The sequence below is a fragment of the Plasmodium brasilianum genome, chromosome 11, assembly GCF_023973825.1.
Source record: "Plasmodium brasilianum strain Bolivian I chromosome 11, whole genome shotgun sequence".
NCBI classification, from domain to species: domain Eukaryota; phylum Apicomplexa; class Aconoidasida; order Haemosporida; family Plasmodiidae; genus Plasmodium; species Plasmodium brasilianum.
In genome coordinates this window covers 876,427-902,963 of record NC_090124.1, presented here as the reverse complement: position 1 = coordinate 902,963, position 26,537 = coordinate 876,427, and the positions used below count along the sequence as shown (strand labels likewise).

At 28.3% G+C, this 26,537-nt stretch overlaps 6 protein-coding genes across 6 annotated transcripts; 3 read left to right on the top strand and 3 right to left on the bottom strand.

Annotated features, from left to right (window-relative positions):
- Positions 1-277: 277 nt before the first annotated feature.
- On the bottom strand, positions 278-2,938 carry MKS88_003661 (ATP-dependent RNA helicase HAS1; the record flags this gene model as incomplete). Its single annotated transcript, XM_067216772.1, has 2 exons — positions 278-421; positions 845-2,938. The coding sequence occupies 2 exons, from the start codon at positions 2,936-2,938 to the stop codon at positions 278-280; spliced, it is 2,238 nt and encodes a 745-aa protein (XP_067072473.1).
- Positions 2,939-6,427: 3,489 nt separating this feature from the next.
- Positions 6,428-7,282, top strand: MKS88_003660 (tetratricopeptide repeat protein; the record flags this gene model as incomplete). Its single annotated transcript, XM_067216771.1, has 1 exon — positions 6,428-7,282. The coding sequence occupies one exon, from the start codon at positions 6,428-6,430 to the stop codon at positions 7,280-7,282; it is 855 nt and encodes a 284-aa protein (XP_067072472.1).
- A 1,125-nt stretch (positions 7,283-8,407) lies between these two features.
- MKS88_003659 (uncharacterized protein) lies at positions 8,408-15,183 on the bottom strand (the record flags this gene model as incomplete). Its single annotated transcript, XM_067216770.1, has 3 exons — positions 8,408-14,422; positions 14,484-14,859; positions 15,110-15,183. The coding sequence occupies 3 exons, from the start codon at positions 15,181-15,183 to the stop codon at positions 8,408-8,410; spliced, it is 6,465 nt and encodes a 2,154-aa protein (XP_067072471.1).
- A 1,549-nt stretch (positions 15,184-16,732) lies between these two features.
- Positions 16,733-20,608, top strand: MKS88_003658 (Ran-binding protein; the record flags this gene model as incomplete). Its single annotated transcript, XM_067216769.1, has 1 exon — positions 16,733-20,608. One exon carries the CDS (start codon positions 16,733-16,735, stop codon positions 20,606-20,608), a length of 3,876 nt encoding a protein of 1,291 aa, XP_067072470.1.
- Positions 20,609-22,224: 1,616 nt separating this feature from the next.
- MKS88_003657 (RNA polymerase II transcription factor B subunit 4) lies at positions 22,225-23,190 on the top strand (the record flags this gene model as incomplete). Its single annotated transcript, XM_067216768.1, has 1 exon — positions 22,225-23,190. The coding sequence occupies one exon, from the start codon at positions 22,225-22,227 to the stop codon at positions 23,188-23,190; it is 966 nt and encodes a 321-aa protein (XP_067072469.1).
- A 1,549-nt stretch (positions 23,191-24,739) lies between these two features.
- MKS88_003656 (ER lumen protein retaining receptor) lies at positions 24,740-26,187 on the bottom strand (the record flags this gene model as incomplete). Its single annotated transcript, XM_067216767.1, has 3 exons — positions 24,740-25,086; positions 25,608-25,786; positions 26,048-26,187. 3 exons carry the CDS (start codon positions 26,185-26,187, stop codon positions 24,740-24,742), a joined length of 666 nt encoding a protein of 221 aa, XP_067072468.1.
- Positions 26,188-26,537: the final 350 nt, after the last annotated feature.

Sequence of the window (26,537 nt, the reverse complement as noted above, 5' to 3'; positions counted from 1 at the left end):
AAAAATAAAATATTCAATATAGGAGCAATATTTCGTACAAGGACAACATTGCTATAATAGCAATGTATTGCTGCCATCGTCATAATGATAAAGAATAAAACGAGACATTAATCAGCTGGGCGAAATATGTAAAATAAACAAACAGAATAATAAATTTGTGTTGATTGCACTTTGGCTATAAAGCACAATTAACAATATCAACGGTGTGTGCATATATGTATACATATACATATATACATCCATATACACACGTGCCATTATGACCACTTTTTACTACCTATTTAAACTTCCTCTTTTTGATGTTTAATTTTAAATTTAAATCAACTTTTGGAGGAACGTCCAAGCCAAAATTTTTCGAAGTTAACAGCAAGTTCAGATTGTTCACATCGAAGACGTCTTTCAGCGCATAGGTAATGTATCCCTAAAAGATGAAACAAGAAAAATAAATGTGTGCGAAAATATTTGTAGGCACATATATATGTACGTACCATTTTTTTGCGTAAACATATATACATATATTTGTGCGCATATGTACATTTGATTATATAACTGTATGTACTCATTTATAAACAGCTCTAATCCTATTTTTACAACGCAAATAATTTGCAAAAAAAAAAAAAAAGAAACATATTTTACGTAACAGTGATATGTGAAAAAATGTAGTAATGTATGGAACAAAAAAAAAAAAAAAAAAAAAAAAAATTCTGAACATGCAAGGTAAAATTAACAATACGCACGCATAAATGAATTGATACTTTTTCTCCCCCCCCCCCTTTCTATATCTTTATTTTATTATTTTTTTTTTTTTCCCATACATTGCAACATTTTTTTTTTATGATCTTACATTTAAATATGATTTGAAGGCCTCCCTAGCCATTTTATACAAATGTAAATTTTTGGTAACAATGGATTGAATATGCGATTGTACGTTTATAAGTTTGCTGGAGTCATAGTCAAACTGATTTATTGGAATATTATAAAATTTCAAATAGTTTAAAAATTTTAATTCGTGTTTCATAAGAAATATAATAGCAGAACCAGTGGAATCCTTACCTCTACATGTCCTACCAACTCTGTGTATATATTCTTTTGAATCATCTGGTGGATCATACTGAATAATGTAATTAACATTTGGAATGTCTAATCCTCTTGCAGCTACATTTGTACATAATAAAATACCACTTTTGGAGGAAGAAAATTCATTAAAACTTTTCAATCGTTTATTCTGCTTTTTTTTCCCATGAATACAATAAGTAGGTATATCGATATAATTTAATAAATCATTATAAAATTGAACAGACATACAATTATTGAAAAAAACCATAATTTTTTTTGATTTATTTTTTTTTAAAAATGTAAATAATAAGAGAAATCTTTTATCCTCATCTACTAAAGCATATCCTTGATGCAATCGTTCAACTGTTGCAATCTTTGTAGTTACTTCTATAAATATTGGTTTTTGTAAAGAAAGTCTAATAAGGCTTTCTACCTTTGTTGTTTGTGTAGCTGAAAATAAAGCGGTTTGTCTTTTTTTTGGTAGTCTTTTTATAATTAAATTAATTTCTTCTTCAAACCCTATTTGTAATAAGCGATCAGCTTCATCTATAATTAAACAAATTAAATTTTTATAAATAAATTCCTTCGTATTTTGCATATGATCTAATAGTCTTCCTGGAGTTGCAATTAAAATATTTAATCCATGAATAAATTTTTTTTTTTCTTCATTTCTACTCATCCCACCAATAATAATACCATTCGTTTGAGGTATATATTTACATAACTCTTTGCATACTTGAAATATTTGAAGACACAATTCTCTTGTTGGTGAAATTATTAATACACCTGTTCCATTCTTCGGTAAAAATTTTATATTATATAAAATGTTAACTGATGGTATAAGAAAAGCTAATGTTTTACCTGACCCCGTTTTGGCTGCTCCTAATATGTCCTTACCATTTAAAAAAGGAGGGATACATTTTGCTTGGATTTCTGTTAAGGTTACGAAATTTAATTCCTTTAATCCTTTTTTTAAAGCATCGCAAATGTTCAAGTCTTCAAACTTGGTTTCGCTGTAGAAGTTCTCTTTCGCGGGCACCGCGCCTGACTCGACACTACCGTCAGGTTCGTGCGGCTTATCCAGTTCATCCGGTTTATTCAGTTCATTCGGTTTATTCAGTTCATTCGGTTTATTCAGTTCATTCGGTTTATTCAGTTCATTCGGTGCATTTGGTACATTTGATTCGTCCGCTTTAATCACTTCACCCGCTTTGTTTGCGTCATTATCGCCATTTATGGGGTCTTCACTTGCCATTCCTTTCACCGAGTTGACTTCTAACTCGCTTCCTACAGCCGTCAGTGCACTAACTTCAGTACAACCTCCACATTCCGTTGAGCTAATATCTGAGCTAGGTACAACAATTTTGTCTTCATCACTTAACGATTCGCCATAAATATCACAAGTGCTGTTCTGATGTTGTTTTGTATAATCTGTTTCTTGCTTATTTGTATTATCACTCCTTCTAATCTTTTTAAACTCATTCTTATTTTGACTCTCCTTTTTTTTATTTTCTGCTTTTTGTTTTTCTCTGCTTTTTTCGTTTTTTTCCTTTTCTATGTTTTCAATGTTTATCTTATTTTTCTTATTTTTCTTATTTTTTTCGTTTTTTTCGTTTTTCTCGTTTTTTTCGTTTTTCTCGTATTTTTCGTTTTTTTTGTTTTTTTCGTTTTTTTTGTTTTTCTTGTTTTTTTTATTTTTTTTTGTTTTTTTCTCCTTTGCTGTACTCATTTTCCCCCCTTTTCTTAAAACGTCTTCTTCGTTTTTATCATCATGATTAGCATTATTCAAACAGCCAATCGCATCATTTCGTGTGGTATCACTATGGCAGTTACGCTCATTTGATTCTTCCTTTTTTATTTTGCCTTTGTGGATATCAATCATTTTTTCCAGCATAGTTGAAGCTGAAACGGTTAGAGAAGTATCAGCTTCTTTTGAATAATTCCTGTGTTATTTTTAGTATATTTTGAAAATATGACAAAAAAAAATAAAGCAAAACACAGTAAAATAAAGTAAAATATAATAAAAAAATATACTGACAAATTAATATATATTTTATTTTTTTCAATTTTCAGAAGTGCTCATTTTTCTGAAAAATTCCAAGCGTGTTTGTTAAAAATGAACCAATCGCATACTAAAAATAGGATTCCCCCAATTTGGAATACGCATAGTATATGCATACATATTATATTTACATGCACAAGTACATGTATACGTATGCATAAACGTACACGTTTTGAAGTGGGTGGAAAAAAAAAGTATGAAATAACTGAAATGGGATTAGAAACCAAAGCGATGTAGAAAAAGGTTTTATTTAATAATATTCTTTTAGTAGGTGAAAAGGTCTTTCCTTAAATATTCATCAAATTTTCATTTTTCAAAAATTTAAGAATAAAAAGATCTCTTGCCATATTTAAGTTAGAGTTGCTATGCATTTGAAATGTTTTTTTAATTTTACGACATAATGCAGTTGTAAAAAAAAAAAAAAAAAAGAAAAGAAAAGAAGTGAAAAGAAAAGAAAGGAAATATGATAGAACAAATGCAAACAAGTGGAAAATTAAAAGATAATGATAAATGAATGGCGCGAACAAATTTCGTAAAGACGAAAAGAGAGTAATCGTGTTAAATTATGCACTGTATAAGCGTACGTGAACATAAGCATATATATACATAGCCAATATTCATGTAATGCATAAAAAAATACCATTAGGATGGTCATATCTTTTTGACAAAAATGCGCATGTTATGTTATTGAGAAAATTCATGTATTGATTTATAAAATACAGTAGAACTGTAAAAATTAAATTTCTTAAATTAAAAGAAACTTTTTCTTTTTAATTCATTTTTTTTCTTTTTTTTTCTTTTTTTTTCCTTTTTTTTCTTTTTTTCTCTTTTTTTCTCTTTTTCTTTTTTTTTTTTTGATGAAATAAAGACATTGTTATTATTAAACATCTTAGTTACTGTAAAAAAAATTAAGCTTAAGATCTACTGCAATGCCAAACGTTTGCTATATCATACTGCTGAAAATTTTTTCTTTTCTTTTTTTTTTTTATCCCTTTTTTTAAATTAAAATTGTAAAAATGTACAGAATATGTGTTGTTCTTTTTTCTTCGTTTTAAAAGGAATGGATATAATCATAATTAAGATAAGAACAATTTTTCGTTCATACAAAAGTTATGTGCAACAGAGAAGATGACAAGTTGTTTTAATGCTACATATAAAGGATAGTGAATATTTTTAAAAAATACCTCAAACATTTTATTTTTATATTTTTTTAAATAGAAAAAAAAAAAAAAAAAAAGAGGACAAAGATTTTACTTTTTTAAAGCCAAGTGTTGCTTGTTTTATTTATTGTGATAGTATTTACTTGAACTAAAGAATGTACAATTATTTGGCTCAGGTTATTATATATATGCACATGTATGTATACATATATGTATGTATTTGCACAAATATTCATGTACTAGCTTCTTACAACGCATTGCTTAACACATTAGAGAGTAAAAAAAAAAAAAATTGATGAAATAAAATTAATAATGCTATATCCCAACAAATTAATGCATACATATTTTTTTTAGTAAATGCATAACAGAATGTCATTACTGTTTATAAAGTTTGCAAAAAATATATTCCTTTCATTTGCAGTATGAGGTACATGTTCTCTATATATGTTTGCTAAAATATGTAAATGGGTATGTCTATGCGTATGTAACTGTAGAGATACAAATGTATAAATACTCATACAAATATGTGCGCAAGAACATGTACGTATGATACGTAAGCATTCCCACATATATAATATTATATTATACATAAATGTATGTATGCATATATGAACTTTCGCACAAATGTATGTTGCATGCCCTATTTATAATTTTGGGGAAAAGTGTTTGGCCAATTTATTCAGTATTTTATTTTTGTCCTATACACAAAATGAACAGCGCAAATATATGCACAACGTTGTTCTTCCTACAAAAAAAAAAAATATATCAAATATAAAGTATCGAATATCAAATATAAAGTATCAAATAGCAAATATAAAATAGCAAATATAAATAAAAAATATCATATTTGAATTTTGAGAAAAAAAGTATGCTGGGAAGAGCATAAAAAAAATACAATATTTTATGCGTGAATACATATATATATATATATATATATATATATATATATATATTTATAAAGGCACGTATGTATGTGCGTGCATACATAAATACATACATTGAACGTACATTTTTGAATATTTAAGATTATAAGCACATGCGCACGAATTTAATAATTCTATTTTACACTAAGGAATTAGTGCCTGCCAATACGCATTTGTATAGTTCTATTTTGCATGTATTTTTTTATTCATTTTCCATTGCTAATAATATAAGAGGATATATGAAACAAATGCCATGTGATATATGACGAAATTTTATTGTGCGTGGAAAATTGTGCACCCATTTTAAGAGTAATTCGATTTAAGAATTGGTACATATTATATATATATATATATATATATTGTATTATACTGCATTGTATTACATTATATTATATTGTATTATACTACATTATATTTTATATGTTGTATTACATTGTATTATATTATTTTTTTTTCCCCGCAATTTTAAAAGAAATTGTTAGCCTCTTCACTAATATGCAAATTAATGCGTACATATGTGAAAAAATATATACGTACATATATTCGTATATATATATATATATATATATACATATATTAGCATATTTATATGTACACATATATTAGCATATTTATATATGTATATATGCGCATATGTAGTTATCTTTTATCTATCCATTAAGAGATATTTATTATTTTAATTTTACAGCGTAACAAATAGCAGTATTAATAACAGTATTAATAACAGTATTAATATCAGTATTAATATCAGTATTAAAGACAAAAATAAGAGTAAAATAAAATTTCCCGCTCTGCACCATCACCCTTTTCTTTTTTTTCAATATCAAGAATTAACCAAGTCTATTATTACAAAATTTTTCTCCTCATATTTCCAGTGCTCAAAATACAGCAGCAGGAGCAACGAAAAAAATAAAAAATAAAAAAAATAAAAAAAATAAAAAATAAAAAAAATAAAAAATAAAAAAAATAAAAAATAATAAAAAAAAATAATAAAATTAAGGTATATTTTTCCAAAAAGTGCGTATTTGATTCTTAAACAGACAAAATCGAATGTTTTTTCTTACCATTGCACACGAATACACGTCCAAACAGAGTAACAGTTACAGTATCAGTAACAGTTAAGGGAACTGCTAGGCGGCAAGGGAAAGGACTTGTTAAGACCCATTTTTTTTTTTTTATTTTTTTTTTTTTTAACGCCCAATTTGAACGCATTTTATTAGGTAACAATGGGAGGGTCTGCCAGCAAAAATATGGAGTATTATAATTACGCGAGTATGAAACTACTCGATTCAGAAAGATTAGAAACTGAAGAAGAGATATATTTTAAAGAAAGTGATATACAACTGATTGTTAAAAAAGCAAGAGAGATACGGAATTGTAGTTATAATGACTCCTTAGATTTGTATTTGAAAGCATTGAAAATTTTAAAAAAAATGAAAGACAGTAATGCAAAAATATATAAAAATATTGTAGAATTTGAATTAAGGCCGCAAGAAATAGTTCAAAATAATTCTGTGAATTCTAATTGGAAAGGAAACAATAATGAAGAAACATGTACAGACTATCCATCATCAAATTATCACAATGATGAGAATAAAAACGTTACTATAAATAAAAAAATTGCATCAGTGTATAATGAAATTGCGGATCTATGTTGTATACATGATTTTATAGATAAATCTTTATTCTATTATGACAAGGCTATTTCTTACAATCCATCCAAAATTGAATATATATATAAAAAAGGAGTTTTATATCAACAAATGAATGATACAGAAAAAGCTATAAATACATTTAAACTAATTCTTTCCTCGGATCCGAATAATATACCTACCTTGTTCTCTTTAGGTAATCTATATAGATATATTGATAGCAATATTGCCCTATCGCATTTTGAAGCAATACTTAAAAAGGAACCAAATAATACGGAAGTATTATCTTTAATTGCATCTTGTTATGATGACCTTGGTAGGATAAATGAAGCTATCACTTTCCAGAATAAGGCTGTGCAGATAAACCCGGACAACTTCAATCATAAGAAGTTTGCGCAGAAGCTTATAGAGATGAAGTTGCAGCATTGATCGTCTTGCGTTCCGTTTTGTTTTAACGTTTATTTTAAATTGTTTGAAAATTTTCTTCCAATGCCATTTCACATATTTTCTTTTCATTTCTTTCACTACTCTGCTTCAGAGCTTCATTGCCTCAGTGCTTCATTGCATCAGTGCTTCGTTGCATCAGTGCTTCGTTGCATCAGTGCTTCATTGCATCAGTGCTTCATTGCTTAAATGCTTCATTGCTTAAATGCTTCATTGTTTCTTTGCTTCTTTGCTTTTTTTTTTTGTGGATTACCTCTGTTCGTGTGCGCATGTACAATTCAGACATGCTAACATTTTCTCTTTTTAGAAAAATAAACAATACATATATGTATCTGTATACGCCCGTTACTTTACATTTAGCTGAGGCGTCCCATTTGTTCTTTAGCGTTTTGTTTTTAGTGCATCACAAATTAGAAAATTGATTAAATTGGTAAATTGTTAAATCGATTCGACGCATAAGTATGTATATGTGTATCTGCACAGTCTTGATTGTGCATTTTTACGTACATATCTATACACACGTTTCTGCAAGCATTTCTGCATGTCCATGCTTAAACCTCTCACTCTACATAATGAAGGAAGAACCATTCGGACCTCCCTCCGCATTATTAACAAAAAAGACTCGAATTATTTGTATCGTTTCAAAATTTTAAAAAAGCTGCGGTTAAATGGGAGAAATGTAATGAACAACTTAATGACGTGAGGAATAATGGTTGTATAGAAAAAAAAAAAAAATAAAATAATAATAAAAGAGGAAGTAAAAATAAAAGTACAAAAAAAGAAAGTTAAAGTAAAAATAAAAAAAGAGGATGTAAAAATAAAAGTACAAAAAAAGAAAGTTAAAGTAAAAATAAAAAAAGAGGATGTAAAAATAAAAAAAAAAAAAAAAATATGTAGTAAAAGGTAAAATGTGCAATGACAGCAAAAATATATTATCCACTTGAGCATTAGCATAATAATGAAAAAACAGTTTTGTCATGTATGTGAAAATAAGGAAGGAACATACAACAGCAGTGCGGTGTGGGCCATAAAATGACTACGTTTATCCATCCAATTGCGTTCATCATGCATACCAGTTCATAAACACACCCCTCAATACTTACCCCTTGCTCAAATGTCCAATGAGGACAGAAACAGCGTTTCAACGAAATCAAACAGGATCTTGTAAATCCAAATGTAGGGTTTCATACCTGAGAGGAATAGTCCCTCATTTCCTCTTTTGTATAGTAAATAAATAATATTGTTATTTTTTGAAATTTTGGTAATATCAAAATAATTGAAATGAAAATTCTTCGAGTCTGAACAGAAAATTAAAATAATGGGAAAATTGAAATGCTCTATATTTTTGGAAATGAACTGATTGGAGGAATTTTGTAATATATAGAAAAAAACTTTTAACAATTTATAATCATTATAATAAAAAAAATTTGGAATGACTGATATGTTTGAAGATAAATATATATTATTTTTTCGTAATATTAAGCCTTTCTTTTTATTATTATACGTATTCATTTTATAAACAAGTTCATAAAATTTCTTGCTGTCACAAAAATTATAATAGCTCTCTATATTGAAATATGTACACATATATATTAGTATTATATAATTATAAACATTATATATAAATGATAAATTGACCAAAAAATAATCTTGTTTGTTCATATGTATGTTTCTTTCTTCAAAATAAAATTTCCATTTTTCATATAATGTTTTCATGTTATAATAGGCCCTCATAATACCCTTAGCAGTATAGTCCTTATATGAAATACTGCTTGCATAATTTTTTTTTTTTCTTTTTTTTTCTTCTTCTTCTTTTGCGGCGGTTATATATTTATATTTGTTATTACTTTTATCTCTGCGTTTATCTTTACCTTTATCTCTACCTTTATCTTTACCTTTATCTTTACCTTTATCTTTACCTTTATCTCTACCTTTATCTTTACCTTTATCTTTACCTTTATCTCTACCTTTATCTCTACCTTTATTTCTACTTTTATCTCTACCTTTACTTCTACTTTTATCTCTACTTTTATCTCTACTTTTATTTCTACTTTTATCTCTACTTTTATCTCTACTTTTATTTCTACTTTTATTTCTACTTTTATTTCTACTTTTATCTCCACTTGTATCTTTACTTGTATCTTTACTTGTATGTTTATCTTTACCTTTGCATGCTGTTTCCTGTAGGGCATCTTCCAAGATACTTTCTGAGTTATTACATCGATCGAGTGGTAAACGACCTAGCTTCAGCTCATCAGCATTTCCCATCAGATTACCACTGCTATTACCACTGCTATTACCACTGCTATTACCACTGCTATTACCACTGCTATTACCACTGCTATTACCACTGCTACTACCACTGCTACTACCACTGCTACTACCACTGCTACTACCACTGCTACTACCACTGCTACTACTACTGCTGCTACTACTACTACTACTACGATTAGACACCTTATTCCTCTCTTTTGAATGGCTATTTTGCCCCTCTTCCCCATTTACCCCACCGACGTGCTTACTATGTGAAGATGCATCTTCCCCATTAACGTTACGGGGGAAATTTTTCGAAAATTCTTTTATGCTATTTGTTTTAGAAGATTTGCTTCCCACAATATTACTGGAATTTCTCTCCTGCCTTTCATTAACACATACTTTTATTAACTTATTTCCTGGACCATTCTGATTGGTGTTATCATAACAAAAGACAATATCATCATTTATGTATGTTCTGTCCACGTTCACAGTAGCATCTTCATGGCTTCTACTAAACGTATTGAATATATCCCTACTTTCGATAATTACACGAGGAATGGGTATATTGCTTATATGGAAGCCATTACAGTTTTTATCATCCATATAACGGGCACTATTACACGTTGTACTGTTAGCTTTGTCCCTATCACACACATGTTCAGTATTGAACCTATTTCCGCTGCAGTTGGCAATTCTACCCGAAGTGAAGAAACTCCTGTTGTGCACATCACTGTACTTACTAGAGTTACTGCAATTATAATTACAAATAGTTTTGTTATAACTCTTAGGAGGTATCCTACTACAATTATTCGTACAGTTAACACCGCTTCTCACCTTGATATCGTTTACATGATTTCCTTTTACATGTTGTTCTTCATTGTCATTACAAAAATCATTATCACTCAAAAAGAACTGTTCACTCATCATTGAATTATTAAAACTGCCTGAATAATGTTCTCTTCTTAAGTTACTACAATCATTACTATTTCTGTTCCTATATTTGTGTACTAAAAAATTGTATCTCATAATTTCCATAAAATTATTTTTCTCTAATGTTTTATGGTCGAAATTATAAAAATAGGACATCTTCAAAAATTTTGTAAATTTATTAGTTGAAGAAAAAAAATATTTCTGCTTTACTAAAACCGAAAAGGAATTAAAAAAAATTTTAATAGTATATAAAATTTTATGAAAAATCGAAAATTTTTTTTTTTTTTTTTCTACAAAAGCATCAGGATAATTAAATATATCAAACATATTATTATATGAAAAATTAATTAATATACATATTTCTTTCGATTGTCTTTTTCCATATTCATCATATGCCCACATGTTCGAGTTGTTACTATCTTCTTCAGTTCCAACTGTTACATTTTTATTTTTTATAAATGAATTTATATTTATTCTATCTCTTTCTACATTTTTTTTATTCTCTTGTACAATTTTCTTATTTTCTAAGGTATTAAAATTTTGCTTCAATTTATTTTTTATTTTAAAAAATTTGTAACGAAATTTCTGTGATATACCTGACACATCTTCATATGGTGTCTCATTTGTTTTTATTTCTTTATTTCTAAATTTTTCTAAAACGTTTAATTTTATGATTTTATTTTTTAAATTTTTTTCAAAAAAGGGTTCACTCGATTTCTTTTTATTTTCTTCTACACCATTCTTTTTAGCGTTGTCCGTATAAGCCCACTCCTCTTCCTTTTTTTGGGGCTTTTCTTCGAGGAATCGACTCAAGTTGACGAAACTCCCGTTCTCGTTGTTACTGCTGCTGGTGTTGCTATTTGGGCAGGCACCATTATAACGATTTGGGGAATCGCCATTATTATAACGATTTTGGGAATCGCCATTATTATAACGATTTGGAGCATAGTCATTATTATAACGATTTGGAGCATAGTCATTATTATAACGATTTGGAGCATAGTCATTATTATAACGATTTGGAGCATAGTCATTGCTGTTACATTGTATTCCCCCACAGCTATCGTTTCTAATGCTACCACTACTATTACTATGCGTGTCATCATATTTCGAATTACACATACGCATATCAGCATTTAACCCCTTGTCATTTGAGAGTGTTTGAATGGTGGGAACTAACAACTTGGACTCGTTTTCTTTCCCTTGATTATTTTCACTTTTTTCTAACTCATCATTTTTTTCTAAAATATGTTCTTTACTTTTATTTATCATTTTTAATTTTGGAAAATTTAAAAGAGTTTCGATTTTTTTTTTTTTTTTCCATTTTTCTTTAATATTTTTTATTTTCCCCTTCAGCTTCTTCTTTCCTTTATTCTTCTTCATTTTTTTTTTCCACTGCGTGAAAAACTCTGGCTCGTTCGAATTTTTCCCTGACTGCTGCAGTTGCTCCTCCTTCTTTTGTTTCTTTTTTTCCTTACTCTTGTTACTTATATCATTATTCATCCTATCCACTGATCCTTCATCCTTATCTAGTTTTCCCCCTTCACAAAATTCACCGTCCTGTGAGTAGTGTTCCTGCTCCTGCTCATCCTGCTGCTGCTCCTCCTTCTTCTCCTCCTTTTTTTCCCTCCCCTCACAGCTCATCTGCTCCTTCACGACTTGCTCCAAAATATTTTCATCATCATAGCTACCATTAGAATTCTCTGTGTTTCTTTTTTCCATCTTCTGATTCGGTTCTTCATTAATATACTGAACATACTGCAAGTTCCTCCTTCTGTCGCTTCCCTTTATATCACTAATAATTTTGTCTATATTCCACTTCTTTATTCCTTTAAAGAACTTTTTATGACTAGTTTTCTCTGTCTTTACTTCTCTCACTTCCTTCACTTTCTCTTCTTTCACATGATGCTTTTCTTCCTTTCTCCTGTCTTTGAAAAAAATGTTCATAATGTTACTCCTGTTATGTATTTTATTTGTGCCATCATTTTCGTCGTCGCTCCTATTTACCCTAGTCAGTCTTCTGTTATTCTTGTCTTTTCCCTTCTCCATGCCGAATAAATCCATTTTTTTGTCATTTAGATTTATCTTTTTATAACTGGATAAATTACATTTATACGGATTAACATTGTTTATATTAAAGTGCGTTTGATGTTTATCCCCTGCACCTTTATTCTTTTTCTTTTTTTGAATTATTTCTAAAAAATAATTTAACATGATATTTGTTCCATCATTAAAACTTAAGAAAATAAAATTATAATTTTTAAAAAGTGTTTTGAAATGAGACATGGCTATATTTAGGTCGTTAATGTTATCATTAAAAAAGGAGAAAGGGCAAGAAAACAGGGGTGCATGAACTTGTTCAGAAGTTGTAGACGTACGTGCACCCTCACACTCCTTTGATTTTAGCCTTACCTCATCATGCTTAACGTGCTTAACTTGATCAACCTGATTAACATGCTCATCGTGCTTATCTTTCCTATCACTATTTTCCATTAATTCGTAATCATTGCAAGGATGATGCGTAACATAACGATTAGTTCTCTTCTCAATGTCGTTATGACTCGTACTGGTATGTCTTTTTTGTTTTTCCTTCTTCTTCTCCTCCTCCTTCTTCTCCTCCTTCTTTCCCTCCGCTTCATTTTCGTCATGTTTAACATCAGGCATACACTTCTTCACCGTTGTGTAGTCCTCATTGCTATTCTTTTTATCCTTGCACGTACAGTTGTTATTTATTGCACTGTTCTGTTTCCATCGACTACTTTGTTTTGCCTGACTTTTCACAGGCCCATCGACATTGTTGTCCCTTTGCACACTAGTATTATCATCATAATTATTATCTTTACTATTATTCTTACTTATCCCGTTAAACTCATTTGGAATATTTAAAATATTCGTATTCTCCGTCTTAAAAATAAAAGGAATGGATAAACCAAAATTTAAATTAATATGTATGTGAATGCAAATATACCCTAACAACTTGGCTATGACTGTAAAGGCATCTACCTTTACATCTTTCGTTAAAAAATAATATAACGGAACATTCCTTTTCATATCGTTTATATTTACGTAATTGTAAAATATTTCAGGTATTATAACTATTATACCTTTTACATTTTTGTATTTCCATTTACTTAGGTATGCTTTAAATTCCTCTTTCATTTTATTTTCCCCCATTCTAGACCTCTTACTTGTGTAGTAGTTTTGATTTTCCTTCTCCCTCTTCAACTGACTCTTCCCTTTGTCTTCTTCTACCTCCGACCCATCCAAAATATATGTCCATTTTCTCTTTTCCTTTAGCTCATTTTGTGGGAAATATTTTTTTATTTCCTCCCCCTGATGACCCTTCTTTTCTGACAAGGGGATAGTTTTTTCTTCCCCACTTCCTGCTACTAATACGTCTTTTATCGCTTCGTTCCCTACGTCTTTTATCGCTTCGTTCCCTACGTCTTTTATCGCTTCGTTCCCTACGTCTTTTATCGCTTCGTTCCCTACGTCTTTTATCGCTTCGTTCCCTACGTCTTTTATCGCTTCATCCCCTACGTCTTTTACAGCTTCGTTCCATATGTCTTTTACCGCTTCATTCCCAACTTTTACTGCTTCTTTTACCATCTCTTTTTCCCCTTTACAATTTCCGCCTTTCCATTTAGTGCATCCCGTTAGTGCATCGTCCTTATTCTGTTCATTCGAGTTAAAAGATGTTTTTGAATAATCACCTTGGAATATGCATGAAAATTGGAGATGTTGTATTAAAACAGAATCTTGTAAATATAAAAATTGGACATCAGCATCGTCAATGTGTGATATATTTAAAACACTCTTCCATTTTTTATCGATGAGAATTAACTTAATTTTTTTTTCTTGTTTTATATTTACAAAATCGTACAGGTCAATGCTGCTATTAGTATTGCTTACTTCACTACTAGTATCACTTTTTTTTTTCTTTTTTTTTTTTTTTTTTTTTTTTTATTGCACAGTTCGGTAAATAATAATCAATAATTACAACACCAAAACTGTTGTTATTCAATACTTCTCTTGTGTTTATATTACTCTTCAAATTAATATTTCCATAAATATTTGTATATTCTACAATAAAAAAAAATAAATGTAATGCTTTCAAGTATATATATTTTTTTATCTTGTTTACTGTACTAATAAGCAAACTATTCATATTTTTTTTTCCATCATTAAAACTTTTGTAACTACTCCTTTTTTCTTCTTCATCTTCTTTCCTTTGTTCTAAATTTTCATATATTAAATTACTCAAGTATGTCTTTTTTTCTTCTATGTAAAAATAAAATGTGTGCACAAATAGCTGTTGAAAAAGGGGAAATAAGAGATAAATGGTGCTTCTGTAAATTTTTTCCAGGTTGCTACATCTGTTGTTGGGAGAAGGGTGCAAATGGGAATACATATATACATGTATATGGGTACTTGTATATGTGCATGTTAATATATATATATATATATATATATACATATACATGTATATACATATGTCTACTCATTTATACGAACGTGTATCTCCCTTTCATGCCGTTCCCTCCGCGTGCTCAAGAGTCAAAAGTAATTGCACAAGAAGACCCAAGCATTGTTAGATGTTCTATTCTCTGACTAAGCAACAATCACTTACCACTAAACACTAAGCAATTATTAAGAATCCATGCACGACTATAAACAATACTGACGAATAGGGTATGCATTATAGAACGAAATGCACGGAAACGTAGGCACGAAGGGAAAGAAGTACAGCAAGAGTAATACTACTGACGGGAGGGCAAAGCGGCAAGTATACACTCATATATTCACATATGTGCATGTACACGGACGCTCCAAAGTGCCTCATCCTACCGCTTAAGAATTTTCAAGGATTTGTTTCCTATGTAGAACACTAATGCTTTGGAACAAAAATTATAGTCAAATAAGATAAACATAAATAACAGAATAAGGATTATAGTAATAAAAGCCATTATATATTATGTAATGGTTTCTTGTAGCCACACATTTGTTGAAATATGATAAAAAGGAAAAATGGAAAAAAAAGAAATATCGAAAAATGGAAATATCGAAAAATGGAAATAACGAAACATGGAAATATCGAAAAATGGAAATAACGAAACATGGAAATATCGAAAAATAGAAATATCGAAAAATGGAAATATCGAAAAATGGAAAAAGCAAATTTCTTATTTAATACCCCACGCCTGAACGGGAGTATACACCCCTGTTCTGTATTTTTCACATGAAAATATACATATACTACATATTTCAGAAAAAACAAAAATGTGCTAATGCGTAGAAAAAGGTAGTCGTACTATATTTTATTTTTGTTACACATACGCTTAAGAATGTACAAATTATAAAAAAAAAAAAAATTATTTGTTTTCTTGTTTTATGGAAAACTCCATATTCTTTGGAGTAAAGCTTGAAAGGCTTTCATTTTCCTAGTTCATTCGTAATTATGCATACAAGTGAGTAAGATGATAAATGTATAGTTAGGAACACAAATGGAGGTTCAAATAGGGGTACAGATAAGAATATAAGTAGGCTTATATATATACATATGCTTATATATACATATACATATACATACGTACAAATTAATGTATATGTATGTATGCCCATATAAATATGCTATTAAATGAACAAATGAATGAATACTCAAAAAAATATGTACCGTTCATACATTTTTTTTTTTAATTCCGAAACTTTTTTCTATAAAAAGTGTCATTAATCACCTATAAAAGCATTTTTGCACTTTTCATTTTTCTAAATAAAATTACAGTATTTCGTCCCTTATACATTAATATATACATATACGCTCATATGAAAATTTACAAAATATTATGCTTAACACGTTTGAGGATGAATGATGCAGTAAAAGAAATAAAGCTAGAATATTGTGGTATACTTAATTTTGCTATAATCCATTTTGCTGCAATATATTTGATATAAATTTTTCTTTTTAAATACAAGATCGAGGAAAAAAAAAAAAAAAAAGAGAAAGTGAAAGTGAAAGAATTCTAAGATAAGTAAAATAAAATCAGCATATGCATCAAGAAAAGCTGATAATTTAAAACATTTTGAAGCAGTATATATATTTACGCGTATACATTTATATATGTACGTATATACATTCATATACTGATGCGTGTAGGCATATATACCCTTGAATACTAAAGAGAGGAAGATGCCTCAATGACGCATATGCATATATCTATCCATCTATATATATAGTATTATGAAGAATTCATGACTGAGGAAATGCCATCGAAAAGTAAAAATTTTAAAGAAAATTATGCAGAAGAACATTATTATAACAACGAAAAAACAAAATTTAAAAACTATTATAGGAGAGAGGATTATGAAGGGGACAGAAGAGAAAGAAATGAGAGGAGTGAAAGAAATGAAAGAGTAGAAAGAGTAGGAAGAGCAGAAGTAGTTGAAAGAGCCGAACGAGCAAATATATCCGAAAACATAGCATATTACGATAAGAATAATAAAAACATGCCAAGAGATAATTTTAGTAAGAACGATTATCAAAGGAGCAAAGATAGGAGCTATAGTAACAAGTATGACAGAAATAGAAGCCACGTCGACAAGTATGAAAGACCATATCACAAGTGTAATGAAGAAGAATATTATGACAATAAAAGAAGTATAAGAAGATATGACGAAAGAACAAGCGTTCGCATAAGGGCAGAGAAAACATATAATAGTAAAAATGATACGGATTATTATGAAAAACGTAACAGTAATAAAAGTCCAGATTTTGAGGGGGATAGCCATAAAAAGGCTAGATACAATTATAGTAACAACATGAATAATAGCATTAACAGTAACAGTAACAACAACAATAACAATAACAGTAACAACAACAATAACAATAACAGTAACAACAACAATAACAATAACAGGAACAACAACAATAACAGTAACAACAACAATAACAGTAACAACAACAATAACAGTAACAGTACTGTGAGCAAAAGTTTGAGTAAGAAATATGAAAATAAAATATATTCGAAATATAGACAAGATGAGGGACGAAGAGGCTCACGCAATGGTGCAAAATATAGTGACAGTGAACATTCGACTCGATCAAATGATGAAAAATATATTACGCACAGACGAAAGAAATATAGATTAAATGATTATAATAATATTAATTATAATAGAAGTAATTATAATAGTAGTAAATGTAATATTGGTAATTATAATTATAACCACCATTATAGTAATAACAATTATTATTATGATGAGGAAGACGAGAATAAGGAGACTGGTACATATGAGCATACCAGTATGATGAATGCTAAAAAAATATTAAACATAAATGATATTTTAGAAAAGAAAATAAATATTGAATTATCGAGATTTGTATTTATGTACAAAATAGTAGAAGATATAACTGAAGATGAGATTGATGAAATAATTCGAAATATAGCAATTAATAATGCTTTTTCCTTGCCTGTTAATATTTTTATAAATAAATTATCATATTTTTCTATAAAAGATGATTTATTTGTAAGGGAAAATTTGGAATTTTTAAAAAACAATTCCTATTTTAATAATATACAATATAATATATTAAGTACTCAAATTGAAAACAAAATTAATGATGATCAGTGCTGTATAATTGAATTTCCATCCAATGAAGCATCTGGAAAACTTTTTTCTCTTTTTGAAAAAAATGATTGCTTAATTGAAATAAGAAATAACAATTCATATATATTCCCATTATTTAAATTAAAAAAAAAAGGTAAAAATATAGAGGAAAAACAGCAGGCATTAAAAAAATTTTATGACTGGTATTGTTCTTCATGTAATTTTTTAAATTTTTCTCGACGCCCAACTTGCTTTTTTTGTAAAGCTGCTAAAACAAGTGATGCACAAATTGTAGAGAATGAAGCAAAGGGAATAAATCCTTTTTTAAAAAATAATTTTAGTTGTCAAGATAGTAGTGGCTACATGAATGATATGTTCAATTTAAATCTGGACTCAAAAAATTTTGATAATTTTGCAGTAGACACCCATACAGGAGGGGAGGGGGTTTATGCGAATGATAACATGAACAGCTTAAAAAATTTGAGTGGCAACTATGAGGATATAACTGCGGGGGACAGTAATAAGAGGAGTCATATTGGTAGTAGCGTAGCAGGTAATATCGGCAGCAGCGTAGCAGGTAATATCGGCAGTAGAGTAACAGGTAATATCGGCAGTAGAGTAACAGGTAACATGGGCAGTAACATCAATAGTAACAACAGTAGTGATTCACGTTTTAGCAAGCAGAAAGGCTTGCACAACACGAAAAGCGACATGTGTTTAAGTGATAATTACAGCAATAGTTATAACAACAATATTTACTCGTATAATCCTATATTTCATAACATTGAAAATAATATAGAAAACTACGAAACAACGATAAAGGCAATTTTACAGGATGAGGATAAAACGAACATGTTAATTTTAAAAGACATTGATGGAAATATATCACATAAAGATATTATAAAATTTTTGAATGAAATATTTGAAAAACGTAATGTTGATTATATATATTTATTTAACGATATAAAAGGATCAAATAAACGCAAAGGATTTTGCTTTATTGAATTTAATAATTTAAAAGCTATCGAAAAAATGATGAAAGAATTAGAAGGAAATTATTATATTAGTTTTCAAAATAATTATTTAAAAATTGATTATATAAAAGAAAAAGAAAAAGAATGTTTTTTTCAATGTATAAATTTAGCTAAATTAAATATAAATAAATCATCAGCTATTACTGGTAAAAATGTTATACCTTATTTTAATTTTTTTGTTAATTATATTGATGCAATAGCAAATATTAATCTTATGAATTATACATATTTCCTTACATGGTCATCTCAAATTATTATTTTTAAAAATGAAAGACCTGCTCTAACCGAATTTTTTTTTGATTATAATAGCCAATATTATTACCATCCTGTATATCAAATTTATTTTGATAATAATACAAACTTTTACATGTCTCTTTCAAAAGGATATTACATGTGGAATGAAAAAGCCAAATGCTTAACGAGGTTTTACTTGGAAAATGAACAAGCAGCATATGACAAAAATAACAATAACGAATCTACAACAGTGCAAAATAATTTACAAACGCATGATGAACAGCTGGGGAAACCTGATCAGGCGAAGGGAAAGGAGCAGGAGGAGGATAATCTTATAATTTCAAACAGTATTGTGAGTGGTCAGGTGTTAAGCGGCAAAAATGTGGACAATCATAATTTATGCGGTAAAAGTATGAACGGTCAGAATTTTAGCGGTGAAAATATGAACGATCAGAATTTTTGCGATAAAAATATGAACGGCCAGAATTTTTGCGATAAAAATATGAACAGTCAAAGTGAAAATACAATTCTTACGAAAGTATCAAACCTCGTAGAAAAAGCGAAAATTATTGCCTTGGCATCCAAAAAAAATATGGAACAAATGAATATGAATGAAACTAGTGGTTCCAATTTAGAAAAAAAAAGCAAAGAGATAATTAAAAAACACTTTTCTACCGATTCAGCAGATGAGGAAAATGATTTTTCGGACAAGGAAGAATTACAAAAAAAAGGACTTCACGGAAATTTGTATAATATAAATAGACAGTTATATAAGGAACAAAAAAGTAATAATAATAGTAAATGCAATAGTAATGACCATAGCAATAGTAACAGCAATAGCAATAGCAACAGCAATAGCAACAGCAATAGCAACAGTAATAATAATAATAATGATAATAATGATAATTCGAAATATGTTAGCAAATCAAACAGTTGTAACGAAAATTCTTTTAAAACTGATACGACTAGAGGGGATGGAAAATTGTACAATCATACGATGCTCGCAAGGAACTTGAATAAAAGTAGTACCAATAACAATAACATTGACATTAATGAAATTAATAATGCTAACGACAAAGTAGGAAAAAGCGACAGTTTTAATCAACTCTCTAATAATGACTGTAATTTAAATATTTGTTTTGTATGCTTACGAAAATTTGTAAATGCAGACCTTCTGCAAAGGCATGTAGATACCTCTGCATTACATAAAAAAAATTTGGAAGCTGTAATGAATATTGTTACTGTCACATGAAGGTGCTGTTGGGTTTTTTCCGTTAATTTCTAAGTTATTTTTATGTTCACATTTCTCCGAATTTTTCCCTTTTTTTTGAATTTCCTCAAAACTGCTTTATTTTTAGTAAACGTGCCTTTATTGTTAATCATGTACATACGTGGTACTCCTACGTAGATAAAAAATTGTCAATAAAAAGGTTTAAAGAAAATATGCACATACATATGTATATATATATATATATATATATATATATGCATGTGTTAATAATAAGGGTTTCACAAAATGAGTAAATGAAGAGAAAAATTTCTGGTATCATTAGAAAAGGAAAAACGAATTTGAAGGAAGGGCAAAAAATTAAAGAAATTAAAAATATTAGTATGTACTGTGTGCGCCCAGGTAAACAAGTGTATACCATATAACGGTATATAACAATAGCACTTTTGCTTACTCGTAATATATGCCGCACACAATTAAAATTACGATTTTGCAATATACCCAAACGTTATACATACGTGGGTGTACATATATTACTACATTCATGTACATATATATATGTATGTATGTGTATATGTACGTGCATATGTAGCACAAAATGCTTCTTCATTTTTTTCAATTTTTCTTATGCATTGTTTATTACACGTTTGCCATGGTATTTTCGAAAATAAAGGAATTTTATATTTTTTAAAATGAGAGTTAATCATTTTGTGTTAATTTAAAAAAAAAAAAACTATAGTGATACATTCTATTTACATTAATACGTGTTATTTTGGAACGCGCTTGTATTCTTCAAAAGGTGCTTAACGCTATTCAGCTTTTTTAAATTTAACTGATAATTGGGCTAGGCCTTTTATTCTCTCGCCTGTTTACCGTTTCGGCGTACCTTATCTTAACGTAGCCGATCTTATTTATTTGTTTTATTTTTATTTTTTTTTTACCTTTATTAAAAAAGATTAATGAAAATTTGTTATTAATCCAAAAAGGAGAATTTAGCTATTTCCATATTTTCGTATATATATACGTGCGCATGTGCATGTATACGTATGAAAGTATATGCACGTATGCGTATGTTTGCTCCAACATGTCAGCACTGCTGATAGTTTTCTTGGGAAAGGCATTTTACTTGATAACACATTTCTGCTTTAATTTTTTTTTTTTTTTTTTTTTTTTTGTACATTCCATGTGTACATGTTTAATTAGTAAAAATTTATGCATTACATATAATGACTGCGTGAGAGGGACCCTAGACTTTTAAGAGGAAAACAAAGCATGTACACATGAATGTGTTTGAATGTACATTTTTGTACATGTGCAAATGTAAACAACATATGTGCAAGTAAGAAAATATAGTACATAAAAAGTCGCTAATCCAAGCAACTATCCTTCTGTTCAAAAAAAAAACGAAAAAAAAAAAAAAAACAAGCAAGCAAGCAAGCAAACATGCAAACAAGCAAACAAACAAACAAACAAAAACAAAAAAACAAAACAAACAAACAAAACAAACAAACAAACAAACAAACGAACAAAAACAAACAAACAAACAAACAAACAAACAAACAAACAAACAAACAAACAAACAAACAAACAAACAAACAAACAGTGTCCTTATTTTTCAGAAAACATATAGCTAATTAATAATGCACAAGAATGAAGTAGACACAAAAGGACAAGTTTTAAAAGAGGACAAGTTAGTACGAAACCACTTAATTTTAGTAATAGACGTAAATTTCTTAATATGGTGTGAAGGATTAAAAATAAAGTTTGATAAGAACAATATTAAAATATTAAAACTGTCGGAATTTTTTAAATGTGTATTTCAATTTATAAGATTTTATTGTCTTATGAACAGTTCAGAAAGAATATGTATAATAGCTACCTGTTCAGAAAACTGTAAAATAATTTATGAAAATTATATATCTTATGCAAAAAACAATTTATCAGAAAATGATTATTGTAATAATGCATATGATAATTTAATAAATTATATTAATGATAACGAATGTGATAAAATGACTGAAAGTAATTTATCTGCTGCTTTAGCAGTGGCACTATGTTATAATAACAGAATTTGTAATATATATGAACATATTAATACACGAATATTTTTACTAGATATATCCAGAAGTCATTTTTATACAAATCAGTACACACAATTAATGAACATAGCCTATAATGCAAAAAGAAATAATATTATTATTGATGTTTTTTCTCTTAATGATAAAACACAAATACTTGAACAAATTTGTAATATTACGAATGGTTTGTATATAGACAATAATATTTTTTTAAATGTTAACTGTAATGATAATATAGAAGATATATTAACACAGACTATTATATTTTGGTTTCTTCCTTCAAATAATTCAAGGAAATATTTCTCAAACACTTATTTAAATGAAGATACGAATATTGCTGTTTGTTCTTGTCATAACAAGCAAGTAGATATAGCATATATTTGTTCATGTTGTCTAGCTATTTACTGTTCTGCAAAAGATATTAAAACGGAAAAGGACAGGACTTCCTGTTCCCTTTGTAAAACCAGATTCACCAAAGCACTCTTAAGAAACAAAATCGTCTCCGACTTGGACTTTACAGCTATGTAACTATACTTAGCTTTATAAACGTTATAATCGTTGTAATATCACTGTAAATGTTGTAAGGGTTTTAAGCGACCTCCACAAGTTAAGCGACTTTCTCTCCTCATTAAGAGGAACTACATATGACGCATGAGAAAAGTGCAGGAGTTATATGCCCTTATAAATAAATCAGCGCAAGCAATCATGAAAACCTCTTTTTGTTTTACCAGGTATAATTTTTCTGCTTCATATTTACACATAGCTGCACATGTAATACAGCAAACGCAATATTTGCTGCTTAAAAGGGGGAAGCCACAAATTTAGAAGGAAAAAAAATAAAAGCGGAAACAACGGAAGCGCCTACTGTTAAAGCTTCCCACACGCAAAAATACACATATATGTATGTATGTACGAATGTATATATGTGAGTATTTTTTTTCTTTTTCTTTTTTCCTTTTTAACAACAAAATTGCCCATTCACTATAAATTTATGCGCGAACAATGTATTCGTAATTTTTTGAATTATTTTAGAAAATAGAAATAAAGTACACATGTAGTTATAGTAATTGCAATTGTAACTGTAGATGCTGCTTTAGATGCTGCTGTAGCTGTTGCTGTTGCTGTTGTTTATGTATATGAATTCAAATGTATACGTACACATATATATATATATATAAACATGCACAATTTTAAATTATAATGTCACATGCTATACACGTACATACATACATACATACATGTACACATACATAAATATATTTATATGTTGAACTAAAAAAAAAGCATATTGCATGAAAATTTAGAATATAAGTAGAAAACATTTTACATGAACGTGTAAAATATAAGTGTAAAATCATTAAAAAAATAAATGAAAGCTGGGGGGAAATTCCCTATATAAATATGTGTATACATACATATATATATATATGTATAAGTGGGTATTAATATATATATATATATATATATATATATATATAATATATTTTTTTTTTGTATAAATGTACATGTACACATACACGAATGTACATTTGCATACGTATATGTAAAATGGTATAATAATATATAAGAAAAAGAATATGTCAAATTAATTTTCATTTTTATTAATTTTTATGATAACTTTATTTGTTTTTTTTTGTTTTTCCTTTCCGTCTCTATTTTATTTCCTTTGATCTATTTATCCTTTTATCGTTCTATTTTACATGTGACAAGTTTCTTACATAAATTTTTCACATAACAGAAAAATTAATATATTTTTATTTTGTAATTTTTTTTGTTTATATTATTGTTGCATTATGACGGTTATAAATAAAATTAATGAAAAGTGTTATATATTGGAAAAAAAAGAAAAAAAAAAGATGCTCTTCTCTTAAACGCTATTTGAATAAAAGTATTTCCTCTCTTTTTTTCATACATCTTCATTACTATTCTGTTCCTTTTTACTAGACCTTTATTATTTTTACATATCTCTGTTATTTTTTGTCCACTACTTATACTTAATCTCATCAAATAATTAACTTAAAATTGTTTAAAAAAAAAAAAAAAAAAAAGGTGTTCATAAATATTGTTCCATTTAACCTTAAACTTCACCATTAAATGGCAAAACTAATTTTTTTCCATACCATTTCGCAAGAGCAAAATAATAAAAAAAATCAATATATAACAAAGTTTGAATTAATCCTCCTATCCATCCAACAACATTTATATACGGTTTTTCATCAAAAAAATATCTATATATCCAATTCAAAATATAAAATGCTCTATACAAACCCATTGTAATGACATAATGAGATGTTATGTTTTCTACTTCTCTTTGTTTTTCTAATAATACCAATTGCGGTAATATAGCAACACTCTCTAGCCATATGGAGAAAGACCAAAGGATGTTATACAGATTGTATGTCCTACACGTTAATAGGCTTAACACTGAACAGGAAAGAAAAGAAGGGGGGGGGGAAATAAAAAACATAAAAAATAAAAATATGTGTTATAATAAACAAATAAATTCATACATAGATATATACATAGATATATACATTAATATATACGTACATACATGCGTACATACATACGTAAATACATACGTACATACATACGTACATACATACGTACATACATGCGTACATACATACGTAAATACATACGTACATACATACGTACATACATACGTACGTACAATAATGTGGTAGCTTGTAAAGTGGGCGCAATGCACACATGTTAAATATTGAAGGGCCTTTAATGACAAACCGAAATGTCAGAAAGAGGGGTTTTTAATATATGTGCATTAATTTATGCATCTTTCTCCACGTGAACATGCATAAGTCTACGTATGTATATATACATATATATATGCACATACGTATGTTTACACACATTTGTACACACACACAAGTATTCATGTTTTGCATTTCCTGTATGCTCTCTCTTCTATGTAAATGTATTTTTACCTAAGCAAGGTGGAATTAAATATAGTTCACTTTTGAAGTTATCTACTTTTCTATTATACGTTTGTGAAATAGGTAACTTAAATCTTATTAAGTATATGGTGTATGCTATGGTCAATATAAACGTTATTTTCATTACAGTATTGTAAAAACTTACAAACACGAAAAATAGATCTATATATCTGGTTTAAGGTGTACAGGAGAAGGAAAAAAAAAAAAAAAAATATATATATATATATATATATAAGATAATAAAATAAAGTTGAATGAAATGTATAACGTGCAGCACGGAATAGTGATATAACAAACAATATGCTAATATACGGTACACGTTACAGTAACGGATGGTAAAAGCAACGCTTGATAAACTTTTCACTACTGTAAGCAATACAAATAAATATATAATTATCATGACTTATGTTACTACTGTATAGTCTTTATACCTGCATAGAAACACTATTAAGTACAGTTCTTGCATACGACACGATATACCTATACAATTTTTTGACTTCTTTAACTTCATAATAAGTATATACATACTTACTAAATGAAGGATATCACCTGTCAGTCTGAATATGTTCATTTTGACATTAATTTATAATACGATAAAAAAATAAAATATACGTACATACACATATATATATGTATACATACGTTTGTACATATATATATATATATATATATATTTTTTTTTTTTTTTTTTTTTCCTTTCCGAATTGTGCTAATGTCTTAATTTTTTTTTTTTTTGTTTTTTGTTTTTTAATAACGATTAAAATATTTTATTGAAAAAATTAAAAAAAAATGTATTTAACATTTAAACACAATATACTGCAATGAAAAATGCTTTAGTTATGAATGTATACGAACAAAGAGCAATGAGTGGATGTTAAAAAAAAAAAAAAATAATAATAAAATAAAATAAATAAATGAAAA